This window comes from Thamnophis elegans, chromosome 15 (genome assembly GCF_009769535.1).
Source record: "Thamnophis elegans isolate rThaEle1 chromosome 15, rThaEle1.pri, whole genome shotgun sequence".
NCBI classification, from domain to species: Eukaryota; Metazoa; Chordata; class Lepidosauria; order Squamata; family Colubridae; genus Thamnophis; species Thamnophis elegans.
In genome coordinates this window covers 43,978,052-44,000,508 of record NC_045555.1, presented here as the reverse complement: position 1 = coordinate 44,000,508, position 22,457 = coordinate 43,978,052, and the positions used below count along the sequence as shown (strand labels likewise).

General features: G+C 42.1%; 1 protein-coding gene across 1 annotated transcript; it reads right to left on the bottom strand.

Moving 5' to 3' along the window:
- Window positions 1–647: 647 nt before the first annotated feature.
- On the bottom strand, window positions 648–22,224 carry LOC116518796 (ankyrin repeat domain-containing protein 22-like). The gene is made up of 6 exons (XM_032232328.1): window positions 22,099–22,224; window positions 13,623–13,814; window positions 5,402–5,509; window positions 2,484–2,561; window positions 1,839–1,937; window positions 648–749 (listed from the first exon to the last, which is right to left on the bottom strand). Exons 1-6 carry the CDS (start codon window positions 22,117–22,119, stop codon window positions 672–674), a joined length of 576 nt encoding a protein of 191 aa, XP_032088219.1. The 5' UTR covers window positions 22,120–22,224; the 3' UTR covers window positions 648–671.
- Window positions 22,225–22,457: the final 233 nt, after the last annotated feature.

Below are 22,457 nucleotides of genomic sequence, written 5' to 3'. Positions count from 1 at the left end.
CTACTTGTGTTTGCATAATGTTGAATTCCAGTATCGCATGATCGCTTGCCCCCCAAGGTTCCTGTAGCTTCAACACCTTCTATCATTTCCTCTCTGTTAGTGAGAATTAAGTCCAATATGGCCGATCCCCTTGTTCCCTTTTCTACCTTTGTTCCTTGTTCCATTACTATTCCATACATTCAGAACAAATAGACACACACCTTTTGTCAAGCCAAAAGTCAACTTACAACAGATCTTTATTGCTAAATCTGCTTTGGATTACAACACATAAAATAGCACACTTTAATACCAATTGAATAAATAATATGGCTTATACTATACTAATGGTTTTCAAATTGACAAACCACTGCGTAAATTTCAACTAGCTGGGGAATTGTGGGAATTGAAGTCTACACATCTTAAAGTTGCCAAGTTGGGAAAACGCTGACTTACACTCTTACAAATGTTGTACTTAGTAAGAAAACAATCATGAAAATAAAAACGACCTTTTGATGCTCACATTTTGATTTTATCACCCATTAAACCTCAGCAACAGGGTTTAATGCGGTCTATTCTTTTGCATAAGCTTATTGGCTGCTTGATGTCACTTGAATTGTAAAAGGAATTACATTTATTGCAATGAATCGGCCCCAATGAATCAGAGCTTTTCTAACAATGTCTGATGTAATGATCTAAGAATCCTTCTTTAATGTATGTTCTATGTTGACGAACTTTAATCTTCTTGCTATGTCCAATGGAGTCTCTCCATCCTGAAATAAAAAGATAAAATGAACAAAGGTGAAAATACTGAATGAAGAAAGCATCAACATAGATAAAATCTAACTTGGCCAACCCAAAGGTGCTTTTTCAAGAGGCAGCTGGACTTTCTTGTTTTTCTTTGAAGACATCTCGCTTCTCATCCAAGAAGCTTCTTCAATTCTGAAGGGATACTGTCTTTCCATCCTTCCATCCTCCACCATCCAGTCAGAGCTGGATGAGAAGCAAAATGCCCTCAAAGAAAGTCCAGTTGCCTCTTGAAAAAGCAACTTTGGGATAACCATGACCTGGACAACTGAGAATCTCCACAGATATCTTACTTGGCCAACTTTAGATATTTGAAAGTGTACTATTGCCAACATTTCATTGTAACTTAAGCAGAATGATTTGTTTTGGATAATATCCTTTTGAAGCAAATGTTGCAAGTTCTGGGAGGAAGTAATAATCAATCTTCCTTCCTTCCTTCCTTCCTTCCTTCCTTCCTTCCTTTCTCCGTCTATCTAATCACAAGGAAACTGGGCAGCTTATAATCATGAATGATAAATATAAACATAATAAAACACAAATAAGTTAAAACAAGCCAAACACTATGATCCAATTAAGATGGGGAGGAGAGGGGCAGGTTGTGGGAGAAGTGGGATCTGTTGTTAATCACACAACCACCTCCATTGTGTTTGCATAATTGTGTTATCTCTAATTCTCAGTGTAGGGATCCCGCATTGTCTGAGAGATTCTTCTGTCATCATGAAAGAACAGAACAGAAAAACCTTTCCCACTAAAGTGGTACCTATTTATCCACTCGCATTTGCATGCTTTAGAACTGCTAAGTTGGCAGGAGCTGAGGTAATATAAATGAAAGCTCACACAGCTCTCAAGTCTTCAACCCTGTCTGTCCGCATTCCAGCTGAGAAGTCCAGCATCTTAACCGTTGAGCCAACGTACTGCTCCATTAAAAAAGAACCCCATTTATATATTTTTCTTTTCTAAAATAAAAAATAGATTCCTCTTTCTTAGTAGAGGAATAGTCCAAATCACAGAGGATGAGCTAGAGATCAAAATTGTAATAAGACTACTTTTCATACCTTGTCCTTTATGGAAACATCAGCACCTGCTTCAACTAATAATGGAATGATGGATTGGTTCTTCATTTCACAAGCGTAGTGGAGAGACGTCCGTCCTGACTAGAGAAAAAATATAATACATGTTCTTCAGGAATAAGTTGTACCCTTACCCTAATATCCTTCTCAGTAGGTATAAAATTTAAAAAAGGAGCTCTTTCACATAAGCTCTTGAATTATCATATATTTATACTTTTGGTCTATTGTTTCATCCATCTTTAGTTGGATGAAGAGCTGAGGTGGTGCAGTGGTTAGGGTGCAGTACTGCAGGTCACTTCAGCTGACTGCTATCTGCAGTTCAGCGGTTCTAATCTCACCGGCTCAAGGTTGACTTAGCCTTCCATCCATCCTTCCGAGGTGGGTGAAATGAGGACACAGACTGTAGGGGCGATATGCTGACTCTGTAAACCGCTTAGAGAGGGCTGAAAGCCCTATGAAGCGGTATATAAGTCTAACTGCTATTGCTATTGCTATAGCTCCACTGGCCGCTGGTGGGTCACAACACACATATTGTATTGATCCTTGCCTCACGTGGCTTGTATCTATTTACCAGCTACCTCCCAAACTATAATCTAGATACAGTTCGAGTATATGAATAGATGCACTTACATCATCTTGAGCGTTAACATATGCGCCAGCTCTAAGCAGCATCTTGATGAGGTGTTCATTCTGCTTACTTTTAGAAACCTGTTTAGCAAATTTTAGGGGTGAGAAAGGCAAAAAAATGGAACATTATTGGGAAATGGGTAACATTATCATATCAAGCAGTCAGCTAATAAAGACCTTCTCTTATACATTTATCCAAATCCAGCTGAGGACATCTTGGTCAAGGGTGTCAAACTCGATTTCATTGAGGACCACATCAGGTTTGTGTTTGATTTTGGGGGGGACCAGGGGGTCATGGCCAGATCAATGTTACTCATGTCGGGGGTGCCTGGGGTGCAGTGGTGGGTTTCAAAAGTTGTTGGAACCTACTCTGTGGATGTGGCCTCCTTTGTGGGAGTGGCTTGCCGCCCATGTGACTGGATATGAAATTATGAATTAGTACTTAGGTCGGTCCAAGTAGCTATTCAGAAACTCTGGCATTGAAGCATGCAAGTCTTAAAGCTGTCAAGTTACAAGACCCTTGCCAGTGGTGGGTTTCAAAAAATTTTGGAACCTCTTCTGTAGGTGTGGCCTGCTTTCCGGGTCCACTGGTGGAACCTCTTCTAACCGGTTCGGTAGATTTGATGAACCAGTTCTACCGAATAGGTGCGAACTGGTAGGAACCCACCTCTGCTGTGGTGGCTGGAGCCCTCTGAAAGTGGGAAAGGGCTCCCAAGCTCCATTTTTGGCTTTTGAAAAAAAAAAAAAACAGCCTCAGAAAAGCTTCACAAATGGCTCGAAAAACGCCTCAAAAAAGCATTAAAAAGTGGTCGAAAAGGCCTCAAAAATGGCCCTCAAAAGCCTCAAAAACATCACAAAAAAGCCTCAAAAAACGGACTGAAAACACCCTAAAAAACGGGCCAAAAAAACAAGGCCCGAAAACTTTTTCAGAGACCTATAAATGGCCGGTGTTTGGGCAGGGCTTCAGCAATATTCGGTCTATAAGACGCACAGACATTTTCACAAAAAGGTGCGTTTTATAGTCCAAAAAAAAAATACAATACTTATTCTCACTCTCAAGAAACCTCTCAGTTCAAGGTTTATCTGTCCTTGATTAATTTCTACCTATTGCTTCTTCTCTGCTCTCAGATTCTTTGGGGAATAACTTGACTTTCTCTTGGTTGGGACAGCCCCTCAAGTACTGGAAGACTGCTATCACATCTCCCCCAGTCCTCTTCTTCATTAGATATATCTAGTTCCCTCATTGTATGGTTCAGCCTTCAGACCCTAATCATCACTGATGCTCTTCTCTGTATGCCCAGGAACCTCTCTTGATTTGTAGAGAGAGCTGGCTAATGCTAAGAAGATGCTCTGAGGATGTTCTAAATTTCTGGTGCTTTAAAAAAAACCTGGGAACAGCCCAGGGGTGGGTTTCTCGCCCCGTTCCAACCAGTTCGGTTGGAACGGGGCCGGCGGCGTCCTCGTGCACACGCGCAGTGCACGCATGCCTACTAGCGTCTGTGCAATGCTCCAGCTGCTCCTGGAGGATCGCGCAGGCGCTGTATGCGTCCTGCGCATGCGTGGAAGCGCAGAACTCGTCAAAACCAGGTAAGGAACGCGGGCGGGCGGGTGGGCCCTTCGCCGTCCCCAGAAGTTACTTACTTCTGGGTTCGCCGACCAACCGGTTCGCGGGGACCGCCGCGAACCGGTTGAAACCCACCCCTGGAACAGCCTGTAGAAATACAGCGTGCAGCTTCTACAAAAAGCCTTTTTGGGGTTTTGCCAGAGACAGAAACAAGAGATAAGAGACTCTAGGGAGGGCTGCATGGCAGATTTTACCAAGCAGAGAGAATTCTAATCATTAGAATCCATCAGAAGGTCATTGGAATCCAATATCTTCCAATAAGAAAAATGAGAAAATCATTATCAAGAATCCCTGCAACTTTCAAAAGTGAAGTATATACATATAAAAAAAATCCCAATTTCCCAGAAAACCTTTTTCTCATTCTTGTCCTATATATCAGATTCTCTAGCCCTGTCTTTTGAGTGGGCTGGTCTGTTCCCATCTGTTCTTTACTTTTTGAACTCTATCATATAATTTTTCAGTATAGGCAGTCCTCAACTTACAACAGTGTGTTCAAAGTTATAGCAGCACTGAAAAAAGTGACTGTTTTTCACACTTACAACCTTTGCAGCATCTCTATGGCCACATGAATGAAATTCAGACATACTGACTCACACTTATGATGATTGCAGTGCCCAGGAGTCATGTAATCATCTTTTACAAATGTCTGACAAGCAAAGTCAATGGGGAAGCCAGATTCATTTAGCAATTGTGTTACTAACTTAACAACTAGCAATAGCAATAGCAATAACAGTTAGACTTATATACTGCTTCATAGGGCTTTCAGCCCTCTCTAAGCGGTTTACAGAGTCAGCATATCGCCCCCACAGTCCGGGTCCTCATTTTACCCACCTTGGAAGGATGGAAGGCTGAGTCAACCTTGAGCCGGTGAGATTTGAACCGCCGAACTGCAGCTAAGCAGTCAGCTGAAGTGGCTGCAGTACTGCACTCTAACCACTGCGCCACCTCGGCTCTGCAGGAAAGGTTGTACAATGGGGCGACATTCACTTAACAACTATCTTGCTTAGCAACAGAAACTGTGGTGCTCGGTGGTGGTGGTAAGTTGAGGACTGGCTGTATTGTGGAAGGACTAATTTTCACATGGGAACGATATGAAGTGCTTCATGGAGATAAATCACAGTTACCTCTTTGAGTCAGGAAAAGGAATTATGGTATCCTTAGAGACCAAAACTCCTTGCTAAGTTGAATCCAAATCTAAAACATGTAACTTCAACAACCATGATTGGGTGGTAGAAAGAACAGGGCACACAGATATAACTGTAGGCATCATTTGATACTTGTTTGACCTAGAACTTACCATGAGAAGATATCCTAGCAGCATAACAGGCATTAAAAGTATGATGAGCAAATAATCAAGGAAACCAAATCGTTTTTTGACTGCATAGTGCAAACAGGTTCTTTCTTCCTAGAGAGAAAGGAAAGAGTTTGAAGGCAGTTTCTCATTCCATCTACCATAAATTATTTATGATTTGTTTGATGTCAGTTTGGAAATGTTTTTGATGCTTTCCCACTGCAGAAATTACCCTGGGGATATTCTCGGTTCCAGGAGAGTTACCCTCAGTTAAAAGGAAAGAAAGAAGGGCCTGGTTGAAAAAATAATAATAAGAAATACGGAATCGAGGAAAGACTAGAATTTTCCTGAATTGTTATCAGCCTGCGGTGGGAATGAGACAACTTGGCACAGTCAACTTGCTGTGGTCAACTCATTATGGCCAACTCATCATGGCCAACTCATCATGGCCAACTCATTATGGCCAACTCATCATGGCCAACTCATTGCAGGACAACTCATCATGGCCAACTATCTGCAGCCAACTCATCATGGCCAACTCATTATGGCCAACTCATCATGGCCAACTCATCATGGCCAACTCATCATGGCCAACTCATTGCAGGACAACTCAGCATGGCCAACTATCTGCAGCCAACTCATCATGGCCAACTCGCTGTGGGACAACTCACCATGGCCAACTCACCATGGGCCAACTTATTGCGGGACAATTGAACAATTCTATTTAATTGTTTAAAATAAAAATTATATAAATTTTTGCCATTCACATTTCATTCTGTCCCTCTTTTTACATTCTTTTTTATTCTATTCCACCATTTCTTTGATATGAGTGTAACTCTTGTCCCACACTGAATTGTCCTATGGCAAAATGGCCACGGCAAGTTGTCCTGCAGCAAGTTGGCCATGGCAAGTTGGCCATGGTGAATTGACAGTGGTGAATTCTCATAGACCCACCTGCAGCATTCTTCTTTTTTCCTAATTCCTACATGAATAATGTATAAATTAAAATCTGCATGTTTTTGAGGACCTGGATAATTTATTCAGAGAAGTAAAATCTACCACATTGTTCTGACCATGAAGCAAACTCCATGTCCCAACAAAAAAACTCTTTTATTGATTTACTGTGAATTCTGCTCATTCACATCCAGCTAAGTCTTTCAAGGGAGGATTTATAGTCACAGAACTTATCTGGCTTTGAGGACCTGGATAATTAATTCAGAGAAGTAAAATCTACCACATTGTTCTGACCATGGAGCAAACTCCATGTCCCAACAAAAAATTATTTTATTGATTTACTGTGAATTCTGGCCATTCACATCCAGCTAAGTCTTTCAAGGGAGGATTTATAGTCACAGAACTTATCTGGCTTGGAGAGCTGCCAGGCAGATATCTGCAAAACTTGGCAAGGAGCCTCGGAGAGTCACGAACCAATTAAGCGAACTAATTGTCTCCTGCAATCTCCACTCCCCCTTCGCTCCTCTTTTATTTCCTCTGGGAGGGGCCATTCATCGTCCACCTGTGGCATTACTCCCAAGTCGACCCTGTTCTTTAGCTGTTCTCTTTGTCTGGCAATTCTGCACATGCGCACACTGGGAACAGGCTCCATCTGTTTGTCTGCCTCACTGATGTTTGACTCTGAAGGCAGCCCCCTCTCTGCTGCTGACACAGAATCCTCATCAGAGCCTTCCCCAGACTCCTTCCCCCGCCCATGTTCCTCCCCAACCTCCTCACTGTCCGAATCTGCTGCCAGCTCCAGCAGAGAGGAGCCGAGGTGGCACAGTGGTTAGGGTGCAGTACTGCAGGCCACTTCAGCTGACTGTTATCTGCAGTTCAGCGGTTCAAATCTCACCGGCTCAAGGTTGACTCAGCCTTCCATCCTTCCGAGGTGGGTGAAATGAGGACCCAGATTGTTGGGGGCAATATGCTGACTCTGTAAACCGCTTAGAGAGGACTGAAAGCCCTATGAAGCGGTATATAAGTCTAACTGCTATTGCTATTGCTATAACTCCACTGGCCGCTGGTGGGTCACAACACACATATTGTATTGATCCTTGCCTCATGTGGCTTGTATCTATTTACCAGAAAGCTCTGGGAGTTGGCCTGACAAACATTATTAATATCTCCTCTAGGGAAGGGAGGTTTCATCCTTTTTAAAGCCATCTTCAAGAAGTCCTCACTTAATCTCTTAAATAATCTAATTAAGGTGAGCTTCTAAAGTTCCATGTTTTCAAAGCAATCAAAGGTGGTGACTACTTAGTTTCAGGCAGTGCTAGATGGAATCAGGTTTTAGCAGGCAATGAGGTTCAGGTTGCCTTAATCATCTTGATGTATGATTGGAGAGAGAGAGAAGGAGTATGATTATGTTGGCCCGCCTAGCAGCTTTTGTGAGATCTAGCATCAAACTGCTTCAGCCCAGCTTCGCTTCGCTTTGATGGCAGCCTGCCATAAAATGTGGCGAGGAGGAATGGGAAGGGAGGGAGGGGGGAAATGACAAGATCCAGAGACGGTACCTAGAAACAACAATTGACAGATCCAAGGACACATGCCTGGGAAAGCAAAATGCCCGTTCAAAGGGGTGCAAAATATGGAACTGATACCAAAACTCCTAATTGGAATCTTATTGGATACGGCCAAGATGACCAAGGGGAGAGAGCCTTGGGAGAAGGGGAAAATCACCTGGGTTGTGCAGGAAATCCTCAGATCTGGCTTTGCTACATTGAAACCCCTTGTCTTCAGTAAAAATTATTCCTTTCATTAAAAATGGAGTCGAGGGTCTTTCTTCCCCTGAATATCCAAGCCAAGACAGGCCTGGCAGTTATTTTCTTCCTGATATTTTGAAATATACAGTATATATGAAACTGCTGGAGATAGCATCAGAAGCTTTCACTGAGTGCTCTGATAACAATCAAAGCAATATCTCTTTCCCAGAATCACCAGGCAATAATGTGACTCAAAAATCCCCATTTTAAAATAATAGACTGGATGAGGCGCAATAAATTGGCTCTAGAAAGCCCATTCATTCATTCATTCATTCATTCATTCATTCATTCATACATACATACATACATACATACATACATACATACATGTATCCATGTGTCCATGTGTCCATGTGTCCATGTGTCCATGTGTCCATGTGTCCATGTGTCCATGTGTCCATGTGTTCATGTGTTCATGTGTTCATGTGTTCATGTTCATCTTCATATGATATTTCTTAACAGCCCATCCCCTCAGATAAGTGAATTAAATCCACTTATTTATTTTTTATCCTGGTGACCTTCTACTGCTGCACCATAGAGAGTATTTTAATTTACTGCACTTGTGTATGGGTTTGCTAATTGCACAGTGGCAGATGGGACAGAGCTCCAGAGGTTTAATGTCATTGCCCAGAGGACCACTGGTTGCCCTCTCGCCTCTTTGGAAGAGCTTCATAGCTCCTGCTGCCTTAAGAAAGAGCAAAACGTTCTTAAACAGAGGTGGCATTCAGAAGGTTCTGACCAGTTCTGGAGAACCGGTAGCGGAAATTTTGAGTAGTTCGGAGAACTGATGTCAGGGCTGCTTCACTTAATAACCAAGAAAGAAACCACTCAACTCCATTCTGCAGAATTAAGAGTAGTTTTACTGGTTATAAGTACATAGAAGCTAAGCAAGGCTGGATCTGAGATAAAAGCGCGTGCAAGCATAGATATGTGTTCTGACCCCCCTCTTCGCTCGTTCACAAACGACAGCCAGACAGAACTTCAAAGGAAATATCTTTATCAGTCCCGGCTCAGGCTGGCTGAGAGCCCAAAATAAACATAGATAAAGTCTCTGGCAAAAAGTTACACAGCAAATGCAAAAACAAAACACTTATAGCAAACCAGGTTTACAGAAAGCAAATCACTTATCCAAGTGCCTCTTTGAATCACTAACTCGAACGGAACTGAACTCACGAACAAACGAACGACAAACAAACGAACCACGAACCACGAACGTTGACTTCTGCAACTAAGGCGTGGCACCATCAGTCTTTTATCTCCAGGAGATGACCCTAACGAGCAACAGCTGCTCATTATCCTGCATCCCGAAACAACTCACAGCAAGCTTCTGCTGAGTCACAACAGATATGTATGACCCATTCCCCTCCCCTTGGTAACCCCAGCCCATAGTCCAATCCAATTACTCCACAGGTGTCATGTGGGAGACATCTTCAAAAATCATCATCAGGTTTGTATGCCGGACAGTTGGCCTTGGTGGGAAACTCCTCTCCCTGCTACATGCGCAGTAGATGGTGCGAACAACTCCCTTCTTAAAGCCTCTCCTGTACAGAATATTTCCTACACCCAAATACCATGCCCCCCTTCCCCGTTTCAATGGCAGCTGAAAAGCAAGCAGCAAAACAGAGGTTGACATCTGGTAAATACCACTTCTGGCTGGCCCCGCCCCCATCTATTCTCTGCCTCTGGAGTCCCAGCTGATCAGAAGGGAATGGGGATTTTGCAATAACCTTCCCCTGGAGTGGGGAGGGAATGGAGATTTTACGGTATCCTTCCGCTTCCGCACCCACCAAGCCACGCCCACAGAACTGGTAGTAATTTTTTTTTTGAATCCCACTACTGTTCTTAAAGATCTATCTCATCGTGGGCCCACTTTTTTTTTAACTATTACCATCTGGCACATGGTACCGGATTAAAAAAAAAACAAGGACTAATAGGCTGAAAAACAGCTGCTATCCTAGAGCAGTAACTATATTGAATGCTATCGTATAGTGCAATATTAATGCAATATCAGAGGTTTTCAATTCAATTGTATAGAATGTGAAGGATGTTTGTGCTTTATTTTTTATGTATAACGTACACTGAAGGTGGTGTTTAATTTCCTTGTACGAGGTGGAATGACTATCAAGTAAACTAAGTAACTTTCTCAATGGGATCACACTCTCCTAAAAGATTACATACACTTGGGCAGTAATTCTGAATCTAGATCTCTCCTAATCCCCAGAAGGAGACAGAGTTTCAGTTTTAGTTTCAGTTTCAGTTTAATAAAATTTGTATGCCGCCCACTCCCATTGGGACTCTGGGCAGCTCACAAGCAAGATAAAAGCGTTTAAAAAATTTAAGAAAAGATACAATTATTAAAATAATACAACATCCATTCAGTCTAAGTGGGGCTGGATATAATCAACAGCCCCAGGCCTGCTGGAACAGCCAGGTCTTCGTCGCTTTACGGAAGGCCGGGAGAGTGGTAAGGGTCCGGATCTCAGTGGGTAGATCATTCCACAAAGCCGGTGCAGCTACAGAGAAGGCCCTCCCTCGGGGGGCCGCCAGCCGGCATTGTCCGGTCGACGGCACCCAGAGGAGGCCCAACCTGTGCGATCTTATTGGTCGTTGGGAGGTGAATGGCAGGAGGCGGTCTCTCAGGTAGCCAGGTCCTATACCATGTAGGGCTTTAAAAGTAACGACTAGCACCTTGAAGCGCGAGGACTCATTGGATGATAGCTGCACCCATTCCTAGATTCAACTAGCTTTAAAACAGTAGTGCATTGACAGATAACTTCCAAGTTTTATTTCTCTACTACGTTCTACATAGGGCTTCCCTTATGTGTTTTTGGAACTTCAGCTGGTACACAGTGTTGCAGCAAATTGGTCCCCATAGAAACCACGTTGCAGCAATTTTGATTTCTTTAAGTAGTTCTTATTATCTATAAAGCCTCAAATGATTTGAGCTCAGGAGCTCTGAAGAATGCCTTCTCCTTGCAGATTAGCATTTCACACTTAGATCCTACAAAGCTTAAACCCCAACAAGTCACCAGAGCCAAGATTTTCCCATGGTTACTCCACATCCATGGAATTTATTTCTCAACATAGTACAAATATTACATCAACCGATTCGATCGCACAGACGAGGCCTTCTCCGGATTCCATCTGCCAGCCAATGTCGGCTGGCGACTCCCCCAGGACAAAAGGAAGAGCTGTCAGAAATGTTGCAGATTCAAAATACAAGTAAGGTTAAATATTTGGGGATATACTTATCACCTAGATGTAGCACTCTTAAAGAGGATAACTATACCAGACTAAAGACTTGCAAATAGAAATAGAATGACTATAGCAAACCAAACCAATAGTCATAGGCACCTGTGGCACAATTCAAAAAACATCTGCTTGAGCAACATCTTGAACACCACTGACATTGACAAAATCACCAGCGGTCAATTGCAAAGGCCAGCTATAATTGGAACAGTTTATAATCCTGCGATAATATCTTAAACACCGTCAAACGATATCAACTTATCCTAGATCCCTAGGGAGAACCCAGCAGACGTATAAAATCCCACATCCAGTCTAAACATCTGGCTAACTGTGCAACCATCCATAATAATAATGGATAATAGCAATAATAATAGGTACTTTCGGCTGCAATTCCAAAACAACTGGAGCACCACACAAAGACACCATCAACATTGAGAAAAATCACCATCAGTCAATTGCAAAAGGCAGCATTACTCAGAACCACTGACATCCTACAATGATGCTTTTAATATTATTAAGCAACGATCTCAGGTCCTTGGGAAAGGCTCAGCAGATGGACAAAAAAGGCCAAATGCAGATTAAACTTCTGGCTGACTGTGCATCAAACCGTAATTTTAAAAAAATCAAGCTGGAAAGCCACAATTGGATAATTGAAACGTTATTCTTTTGGTTGTGATTGTTGCAAGCTTCGCGTACATTACATGTACAAATCTAGATATTTTTAACTGTTATTAGAAATTATAATTACAATAGAAAAATACTACAGACTAAAAAGAATTAAAAGGAAAAAAATAGAAGGTGCAGAAAGTAGGAAAGGAAGAAAAAATAAGAATACAGCAAAGAAAAGATTTTTCCTCACAACGTATAAAATTTTAGTAGCCATCTCTTAAAATTCAACAAATGATCTTTTCTTTTCATATCTTATCTACAAACCAAGATACAGGTTACCATAAAAATTATGTCAGGTATGCAGCCATCTTTTCTTTTGGATCTTTGGCCTGCTACACTTTCTATTACTCTACTATGCATTTTCTATTGTGGGAAAATGGGAGGGGAGATTGTATGGAGTTTGATGCTATGTAGCCATAACAAAATTCTTTCCAGAAAACCAAGGTCATCCTTTGTCTCTGCACCTCTGCACCTGACTGGAACTGGATGGGTGAAACTACCAGCATGGCAATGGAAGATTGGACCATGGGATGGATTCATGGGTGTAGGGGCAAGATCTTGAACTTTCAACTGGGTGGGGAAAACCGTGAAGCCTTCAGATTTGGGGTTTCCCAAATGTGCCAACATGGCTCTCTTAATAAATTAGAACCTTGAGCAATACTTTGCCTCGGAGTCTGATTTACTTTTGGGTGCTATTTGGAACCCTAACACATTAGTTATGTCTCCTCGTTTTGCCTGTGTCTGGATTTTCTGTCTCACCTTTCAGAACTCAGAAAGGAAATCTACATGCCCCCAAAGCTTCGAGGCAGTCGTGGGGTTCAAATAATTTAACAATCGGTTCCCTGCCCTAATGATTTCTTCCAACAATCAGTTCATCAAACTGCTCAGAAAGTTCACAGTAGGTTCTTCTGAAGTGGTGCGAACTGGCGGAATCCCACCACTGCTTAGAGATGATTTTAAAGCAGTGTTTTTTCAAACCTGCCAACTATAAGATGTGTGAACTTCAACTCCCAGAATTCCTCAGCTAGCATATCCTTCCTCTCAGTGGTGGGTTTCAAATTTTTTTCGAACCTACTCTGTGGGTGTGGCCTCCTTTGTGGGAGTGGCTTGCCGGCCATGTGACCTGGTGGGAGTGGCTTGCCGGCCATGTGTTTTCTCTCTCTCTCTCTCTCTCTCTATCTCTCTGTCTGTCTGTCTCTCTCCTTCCTTTTGTTTCTCTGTCCCTTTTTCCTTTTTTTCTTTCATCTCTCTCACTTTTTCTTTCTTTTTTCTTTTTTTCTTTATTTCTTTCTTCCTTTCTTTCTCTTTCTGTGTGTGTGTGTGTGTGTGTGTGTCAGTGGTGGGTTTCAAAAAATTTTGGAACCTCTTCTGTAGGTGTGGCCTGCTTTCTGGTGGAACCTCTTCTAACCGGTTCGGTATATTTGACGAACCGGTTCTACCGAACTGGTGCGAACTGGTAGGAACCCACCTCTGATTCCTCTATTCTCTTTCGACATCAGTCCTGGTTTTAGCAACCTAAGACGAGGTACAATTGCAGTAGCTGCTCTCACCTTATTTTTAATGTTCACATCAGCGTTCATTTTCAGAAGGTAACTGACGATTCTGTTGTGCCCTTTTTTGCATGCACAGATTAACGCCGTGTCTCCACTAAAATAGTCCTGGATATTCAGATTATTTCTGTCTTCTTCCAATAGGAGCTGAAGTTCATTTAAGTCGTTATTATAAGCGGCCTGGCAAATGGGCTGAGGGAAAGAAAGAGAGAAAGGCAGGAGAATCTCAGTAAGGAGTTTCAACAACTTTTGATTTAAGACAAAACGATAAATATATGGTGGGTTGTGGCTCAGACGCTGAGCTTGTTGATCAGAAAGGTCGGCAGTTCGGCGGTTCGAATCCCTAGTGCTGCGTAACGGAGTGAGCTCCTGTTACTTGTCCCAGTTTCTGTTAACCTAGCAGTTCGAAAGCATGTAAAAATGCAAGTAGAAAAATAGGAACCACCTTTGGTGGGAAGGTAACAAGTGTTTCATGCACCTTCGGCGTTTAGTCATGCCAGACACATGACCATGGAGACGTCTTCGGACAGCGCTGGCTCTTCGGCTTTGAAATTGAAATGAGCACTGCCCCCTAGAGTCAGGAACGACTAGCCCGAATGTGCGAGGGGAACCTTTACTTCATCACATTCATCCACCATTTTGAATTGTAGCACACACACTTTTTTCTTTTTCCTTTTTTTAAATATACTTTTTTTATTTTCCATTTTCATAACATACAATCACATGTATACTATTACATAGCCAATATCCTATTGTATTAAGTAGTAATTACATCAGTTCCTCTTGTCATCAACGCCCAGAAAGATAAAAAACCATTATTAGCTCTTCTGCTCTCCATACACCTCTTTCTTCTACCTCTCTCCTACCTCCTTTCTTCCCTCCATCATCCTTTTCTACTCTACTTCCCCTTCCTTTCTCCTTCTCCTCTCTCTTCATTCCACTCCTCCTTATCCTCCTCATCTTCCCCACTTACCCTCTCTCCTATCCCTCTCTTCCTATCTTTCTTCTCTCCTCTGTTTCCCACTCTTCCTCTCTCCTATCCCTCTCTTCCTATCTTTCTTCTCTCCTCTGTTTCCCACTCTTCCTCTCCTTGGTGTATTTCCGCTTCTGAGCAAACTCCATTCTATGTTGATGGTATTTATGCTTCCATATCAATATACTTAACGTATCTTAGTTTTAAAGAAAAAATAAGAGAAGACAGTATGCATGTGTGATCATATTACTTTAAAATCTAACACCCCTCGTCAAGCCTAAAATACAAATTCTTGGTGAAACAAAAAATAAAAATAAATAAATAAACTGCAAACATCCCTGTTTTTTTATTTCCAAAGAATGGCTCTTGGGTCTTTGTTGGTATACAAACACTGTTTTGGAAATACGGTTATCATGTTATCAACATGCCGTTTTCTATTTCATCGTTTTGTTTTATTTTAAAATCAAATTAAATCAGCACAGCACCTGGTGAGCGCTTTTGGAAAGATCACAGGAGAATTAATGCCTATAGGGATCACCCTGGATACAAATGTGGGATGAAGAAATTAATGTACATGCTAAGGTAAAGTAAAATAGTTTTGAAAAAGTGTGCAATTCAGGGACCCCTTGAGTAAGTATTGCACTAAGGCTGCAGTTCCACATTAAATCCACAAAGTGGTGCCAATACATTAACCATTAATCTAAAATTACTGGTGTGACAGCTTCAAGGACTGCTGAGTTACCAATCACTCATGTTTTTTTCCTGAATCATTTTCCCCTCACTGTAAAGCCCAATGGGCAGGATACAGTGAGATCTTCATGCTTTAGCATCCATTCTCAGAAGAAGAATTCTTGAGTCATTTGGGAAAGAACTACTATTGCAAACTGTACAACTGATAGGTTCCACCACAAAGGAGAGCTTCGTGGAGATGACTGTCTTCTTGGGGTTTGCAGGGGGTACCCTATTCTATCATCAGCTCCAGGTCCAGCTATGACAACTTCCTGGGAGTCCTCCTGGCTACACGGCTTAGTTTAGAAGAACACCGGACGGCCGTGACCCGGGGGGAGGGGGGGGCTTTTACCAGGTTCACCTGATACGTCAGTTGCTCCCCTTTCTGGATCGGGATGCTCTGTGCACAGTCACTCATGCCCTTGTCCTTTCTCGCCTGGACTACTGCAATGCTCTCTACATGGGGCTGCCCTCGAAGAGCACCCAGAAGCTTCAGCTGGTCCAGAATGCAGCCATGCGGATTATCATGGGTGTACCTAGGTGCTCCCATGTTACACCCCTTTTAGGCGGCCTGCACTGGTTGCCGGTTGTCTTCTGGGTGCGATTCAAGGTACTAATTATGACCTTTAAAGCGCTCCATGGCTTAGGCCCAGGGTACCTGCGAGACCACCTACTGCCACCAGTAGCCTCCCACCGTCCAGTGCAATCCCACAGAGTTGGCCTCCCCAGGGTGCTGTCGGCCAGACAGTGTCGGCTAGCGACCCCCAGGGGGGAGAGCCTTCTCTGTGGGAGCCCCTTCCCTCTGGAATGAGCTGCCCCCGGAGCTTCGTATAATCCCCGACCTCCGGCCCTTCCGACGCGCCCTAAAAAGTTAGCTTTTCCAGCAAGCCGGCCTGGCCTGAATAGAATAAAATACAGGATTAATTTGGTTGTTAATTTTAATATAATTTTTAAATTTTTATTGTAAATATCAATTGGGCTTTTTTTTTGGATACTTTATTTAATGTCCCTTTTAATTTTTGTAATATGTTACATATGTTTTGTAATATGTGTTTTCTTATAATATGTGTGTCGTCACTTGTAAAGCCCTTCATGGTATTGAACCTGGGTACTTGAGAGACCGCCTGCTGCCAATCACCTCCACTAGACCGATTAGATCCCACAGACTAGGCCTCCTCCGAATTCCATCCGCTGGCCAGTGCCGACTGGCTACCACCCGGAGGAGAGCCTTCTCTGTGGCTGCCCCGACCCTCTGGAACGAACTCCCCGTGGAGATTGGAACCCTCACCACCCTCCAGGCCTTCCGCAAAGCCCTTAAAACCTGGCTGTTCCGACAGGCCTGGGGCTAAAGAGCTGTTGCCCCCGTCTCGAATGGTATGACTGCTGTGTGTTTTTAAATTATGTATTGTTATGTTTCGTTTTTTTATTTCTGTCTGTACCCCCCTTCCCTGATTTGAATTGTGAGCCGCCCTGAGTCCCCTTCGGGGGAAAAGGGCGGCATATAAATATAATAAAATCAAAATCAAATCAAATTTTATGTTGTACGCCGCCCTGAGTCCTTGGGAGAAGGGCAGCGTATAAATCCAATAAACCGCATAAACCTCAAACCTCCAATTCATACACGTGGACTGTTGTTTCAAAGATCTGTAAATCTAATCGGCTGTGCCATGCAGAGAACCCTGACTTCTAATGTTAATGAATCCAAATTGGCAGCTCTTTAAGGAATGCAAACTGCTTAACAAAAGGCTGGTGGAAAAGGCTGCAAAATAGGTGAGAACTGTTGTTGTTTTATCATAACCAATCAAAAGGTAAACGACCATCCGACCTTCTCCTTTCCAAGGCTATAAAACTTACCGTAGTTTTCGGAGTATAAGATGCACCAAGATTTTGAAGAGGTACATTAAAAAAAAAAAAAACAGTTTTTGCAGTCTCCCAAACCCTCTCATGCCTCATTTTTTTGATGAAATTACGGGGCATGCAGAGAGTTTGAGAGACTTGCAAAGTGCTAGCATTAGCAATAGCAGGAAACCCTACACCACTTCAGACAAATGGTTATCCAACATCTTAAAAACATCCACTGGTGGAATAGCCTAATGATGTGAAATAAATAAAGTCCATTCCTTATGTATTACTGTGCCTTGTCATGACACCGATATGAAATGGTGGATTATGATAACACAAACCATGTTTCATCATTCTGGCACCTTTGGGACAAAGTGTGGGCCCCCTCTAATTTAGAGGGCACATATATCATCCTGGGACACAGTGGCTCAGTGGCTGAGATGCTGAGCTTGCCGATCAGCAAGATCAGCTGTTCAGCTATTCGAATCTCTAGTGCTATGGAGTGGCTTCTGCCAACCTAGCAGTTCGAAAGCATGTAAAAAGGCAAGTAGAAAAAATAGGAACCACCTTTCGTAGGCGTGGCACGACAAAACCGCGCTCAACTAAAGCGCGCCCGATTAAACCGCGTCGCTGACGTCATCAACAGGGCAACAACAGCGAGCGCGGAGAAAGAAGGGCGCTTTAAATAGTGCTTTGAAAGCAAGCCAATTCAAATTAAGGTAAGGGTTAGGTTTAGGGTTAGCTTTAGGGTTAGGTTAAGGGTTAGGGTTAGGGTTAGGTTTAGGGTTAGGTTTAGGGTTAGGTTTAGGGTTAGGTTAAGGGTTAGGTTAAGGGTTAGGGTTAGGTTTAGGGTTAGGTTAAGGGTTAGGGTTAGGTTTAGGGTTAGGTTAAGGGTTAGGATTAGGTTTAGGGTTAGGTTTAGGGTTAGGTTTAGGGTTAGGTTAAGGGTTAGGTTTAGGGTTAGGTTTAGGATTAGGTTTAGGTTTAGGGTTAGGTTAAGGGTTAGGTTTAGGGTTAGGTTTAGGGTTAGGTTTAGGGTTAGGTTAAGGGTTAGGTTTAGGGTTAGGTTTAGGATTAGGTTTAGGGGGGTTAGGTTTAGGTTTAGGGGTTAATTTTAGGTTTAGCGTTTACAGCGTGCTTCTGTCTCCGCGCTCTTCTCGCCCTGTTGATGACGTCAGCTACGCGGTTTCATCGAGCGCGCTTTAGTCGAACGCGGTTTTGTGGTGGAACCTTTCGTAGGAAGGTAACAGTGTTCCGTGCACCTTCGGCATTTAGTCATGCTGGCCACATGACCTACGGACAGTGTTGGCTCTTCGGCTTTGAAACGAAGATGAGTACCTACCCCTAAGAGTCAGGAATGTCTAGCACATATGTGCGAGCAGAATCCTTTACCTTTATCTTTATATCATCCTGACTTTCTCTTTCATCTGGGAATGTTTTATATACAAGCGTTTCATTCAGCATGGATTGTGCTTTGGTATCACCGCATGTCTTAATTTTGCATTTCAAGACAGTGGATGAACAAGAGCCGCAATAACCCAGGTGAAGGATTCAGAAATCCAAATCGTTTCTGAAATGGAATGCAGTTCAACTGGATATGCGTATACTACAAATCTGTGTGTGTTTATAGATAAGAGGGTTCAGAATCCAAATTGCATTTTTTTCTCATTACTTTTGACAAAGAGGGATCTTCTCCCCTAGCTGCAGAGTTTTTAAATGTAAAATTAATTTTTCTTGAACAACGACAGAGAGTTGTATCTGTTAACCTTGTGAGATAATCAAGGCAAAAAGCACAGCCAGGAATTTTAGCTTAACCTTTATTGTAAAAATGCATTAGCAGAATCTTGCAAGTCTGAAAGCACATCTTCCATCCCTCGTTTTTACTTTCCCAAAAACTATGGATTGTTCCTTCTGAGATTCTTTTACCATACCTCCACTTTTAGACTGAAATTTAATTTATCAGGCGGTGGCTCTTCCTCGTGTCTCCCAAGATCATTGCCACATACTAAAGGAGAATATAATGTTTCCCCTTGCACATATGTGCTAGTCATTCCCGACTCTAGGAGGCAGTCTCATCTCTGTTTCAAAGCTGAAGAGCCAGCGCTGTCTGAAGGCATCGCCGTAGTCATGTGGCTGGCACGTCTAAACGCTGCAGGTGCACGAAACGCTGTTATCTTCCCACCAAAGGTGGTTCATATTTTTCTACTTGCATTTTTACATGCTTTCAAACTGCTAGGTTGAAAGAAGCTGGGACAAGTAATGGGAGCTCACTCCATTACGTGGTGCTAGGGATTCAAACCGCCGAACTGCCAACCTTTCTGATCAACAAGCTCAGCGTCTTAGCCACCGAGCCACCAATTCCTTGATTTGTAATGTAGAAAATCCCAAAATACTATTTACTACGGTTTAATACAGTTTACTATTCTTTAAGCTTGGAATTGTAAGCCAATTTGATGTAATCAATAAAGGCTTGACACGATGTGTTAGATCTCAATGCAATGTGACTTCACATGTATACTGTTTTTCTCTAATTTTTCTTTAAAAATAGGATAAGCCAAATACATTAACATATAATGGAAATACACCGAGGGGAGGAGGAGTAGGAAAGAAGAAAGATGGGTAGAGAGGGATGGGAGAGAGGGTGGGGGGGAAGGTGAAAGGGAAGGGGGGAGTGGATCTGGAGAGAGGAGTGGTAGAGGGAGAGGGGAAGTAAGGTAGAGAGGGATGATGGAGGGAAGATAGAAAGTTGGAGGGTGGTGGAAGAAAGAGGTGTATGGAGAATGGAAGAGGTATATTGGGCTTTTATTTTCTGGGGCATTGTCAACAAGAGGAATTGATGCAATTACTGTTTAATACTGTATGGTGTATACATGTGAGTGTATGAAAATGAAAATAAAATATACTAAAGGGAAAAAAATAAATAAAGGCTCTGTGGAAGTGAAAGTTGGATTTTAAAAAGGAAGAATACTTGTGAACTGTATTAATGGAGAAGACTCCAGGAAGACTATGGGGAATATCAGGGATAGCTATATAAATATAGCTATAGCAAATATAGGAGTGAATAATCAGAGTCCTCACTTAAATGACCAGGCACAAAGTATGCAAATATATATTAATATGAAATGAATTATGCAAAGACGTAACTCTGGATAAATCTATAGTTCTGGGAAAGGTAGAAAGAAAGAGAAGAGGACAAGCATTCACAAGGAGATAAGGAAAGACTCATTAAAGCAATAATGGGTGCACCATTGGAAAACGTGAAGGATCAGGAAGAAAATATATCATTGTGGCTGATAAGAGTGAATGCATAAAAAAATAAATGGCACATAATCAGGTTTGGAATTAAATGTAGACATAGGAACTTAGAAGAGGTTTTGGCAATATACCTATAATCACGGAGTTAAGTTTCTGTTTTAGATGCTGCTCATACTTCCTAATGTAAATTGAAACCTTTAGTTAGGGTGATGAAGCAAGATATATCTTTTCATGTAAATGTGTTTTTATTTTCCATTTTCATTTTCGTACAGTCACATATATACTGTGCAGAACCCGGGGCCTTATAACTTTAAACAACAAACACAGCCATTCCTCTTGTCAATAATACCCCCAAAAATAGAAACCCAATGTACCTCTTCGATTCTCCATACAACCTTTCTTTCGCCCCCCTCCAACTTTCCATCTTCCCTCCATCATTCCCCTCTACCCTACTTCCCCTCCCCCTCTACCACTCCTCTCTCCCGGTACACTCCCTCCCTTCCTTCTCACCCTCCCTCCAGTCCTCTCTCCCACCCTCTCTACCCCTCTTTCTTCTAACCCTCTAGTCCTCCCTTCAGTGTATTTGTACTATCTATTAATATATTCAGCTTGTCCTATTTTTACACTGGAATTAAAGAGCAACAGTATACAAGTGCAATCACGTTACTTTAAAATCTAACACATACTATATATCCCCCCTCCCCCCTCTCCCCTAAAACCCCACCTCCCTTCCCCCCCCCGACTTCCCAGAGCCCGAACACGGTGTAGATTTTTAACAAACACAGTCTAAAATATATTAAGACAAAGGAAATTAAAAAAAAAAGAAAGTCAATAACATCTCTGCGTTGAACTCAGCTTCTTCCTGTTGCACTAATTTTGAGCAATTTAGATTATTCCTAATCTTAAGCATAGGCTATCTGGAATTTCTTAGTCCCGTATTTGTTTTGTGTATAGTCAATCCATTTTTTCCAGTCTCGTTTATATCTCTCATTTGAGTGATCTTTAAGATATGCCGATATTTTAGCCATCTTGGCTAGGTTTGTAACTTTCAATGTCCATTCTTGAGTTGTAGGCAAGTCTTCCTTCTTGCAAGATATATCATTATTATGTTTATACATTTTTCTTTGCTAACTCAAATTCAACACGCTGTTCCTGTTAGAGTGCTTTGAACAGGTTCTGTCCTGTTAGGAACTGGCATATGCTTTAAATATCCAGCTCTATTTTAATTCCATTTCTTTTACTAAAAAAGACTAGATTTGTCATTAGAACATTCACTAATTTATAAAGGTACGGAGAAGGTAAATCTGCTTTTTTCTTATTGGTAGCAAGCAAGCCCTTGATAGAACTTTCATTGCTGTATCTCCCACTGACAACTTTAACCAACAGCTCCAAACTCCCTGATCAAGAGGTCTCATGAGCCACTTTTTCTGATTTCCATAAGCCACACAACCCAATTTCAAATATTTCCCTCTTCTAACTTCAATTCGATTCATGTTTTAATGGAAAACTGTTGATTATTCCACTAGCAACTGATTCCCCATAAAGATGCAATTTCTTAGACTTGACAATTTATCAAATTGCTTGAATTTGATAAAACAAAATCAAACTGGCTGCAGTGCATAATAGCTACTGTTGACGCCCATTTTAATAGTAGTAAATTGCTACAGAGTAACTTACCTGTGAATATAGTATCCCCATGTTTTTCCTTTTGCTGCCACTTGAAATCCTTTCATTAAATGTCTTTAAAATGTGATCCTCAAAGCCTTTTTAGCGGAATAGGGTGGAAAGCAAACAAGCCCAGAGAACGTGCATTTTCCTTAAGTTCCCTACATTCTTCCTATACTTGATCTACGTGCTTTCTTAACCAGACGCAGAATGAGAGGCTCCACCCGGTGAAGTAGACGTGTTCAGTCACTTCCTGCAAGTCCATACAACTCTGTGTAAGTTACAACAGAGAAGGTATTGGCACAGTTTGTCAGTGAAGCAATAAAACAGTGGTTGGCTTAAGGAGGGTTTTGCAAACAACCGCAAAGATA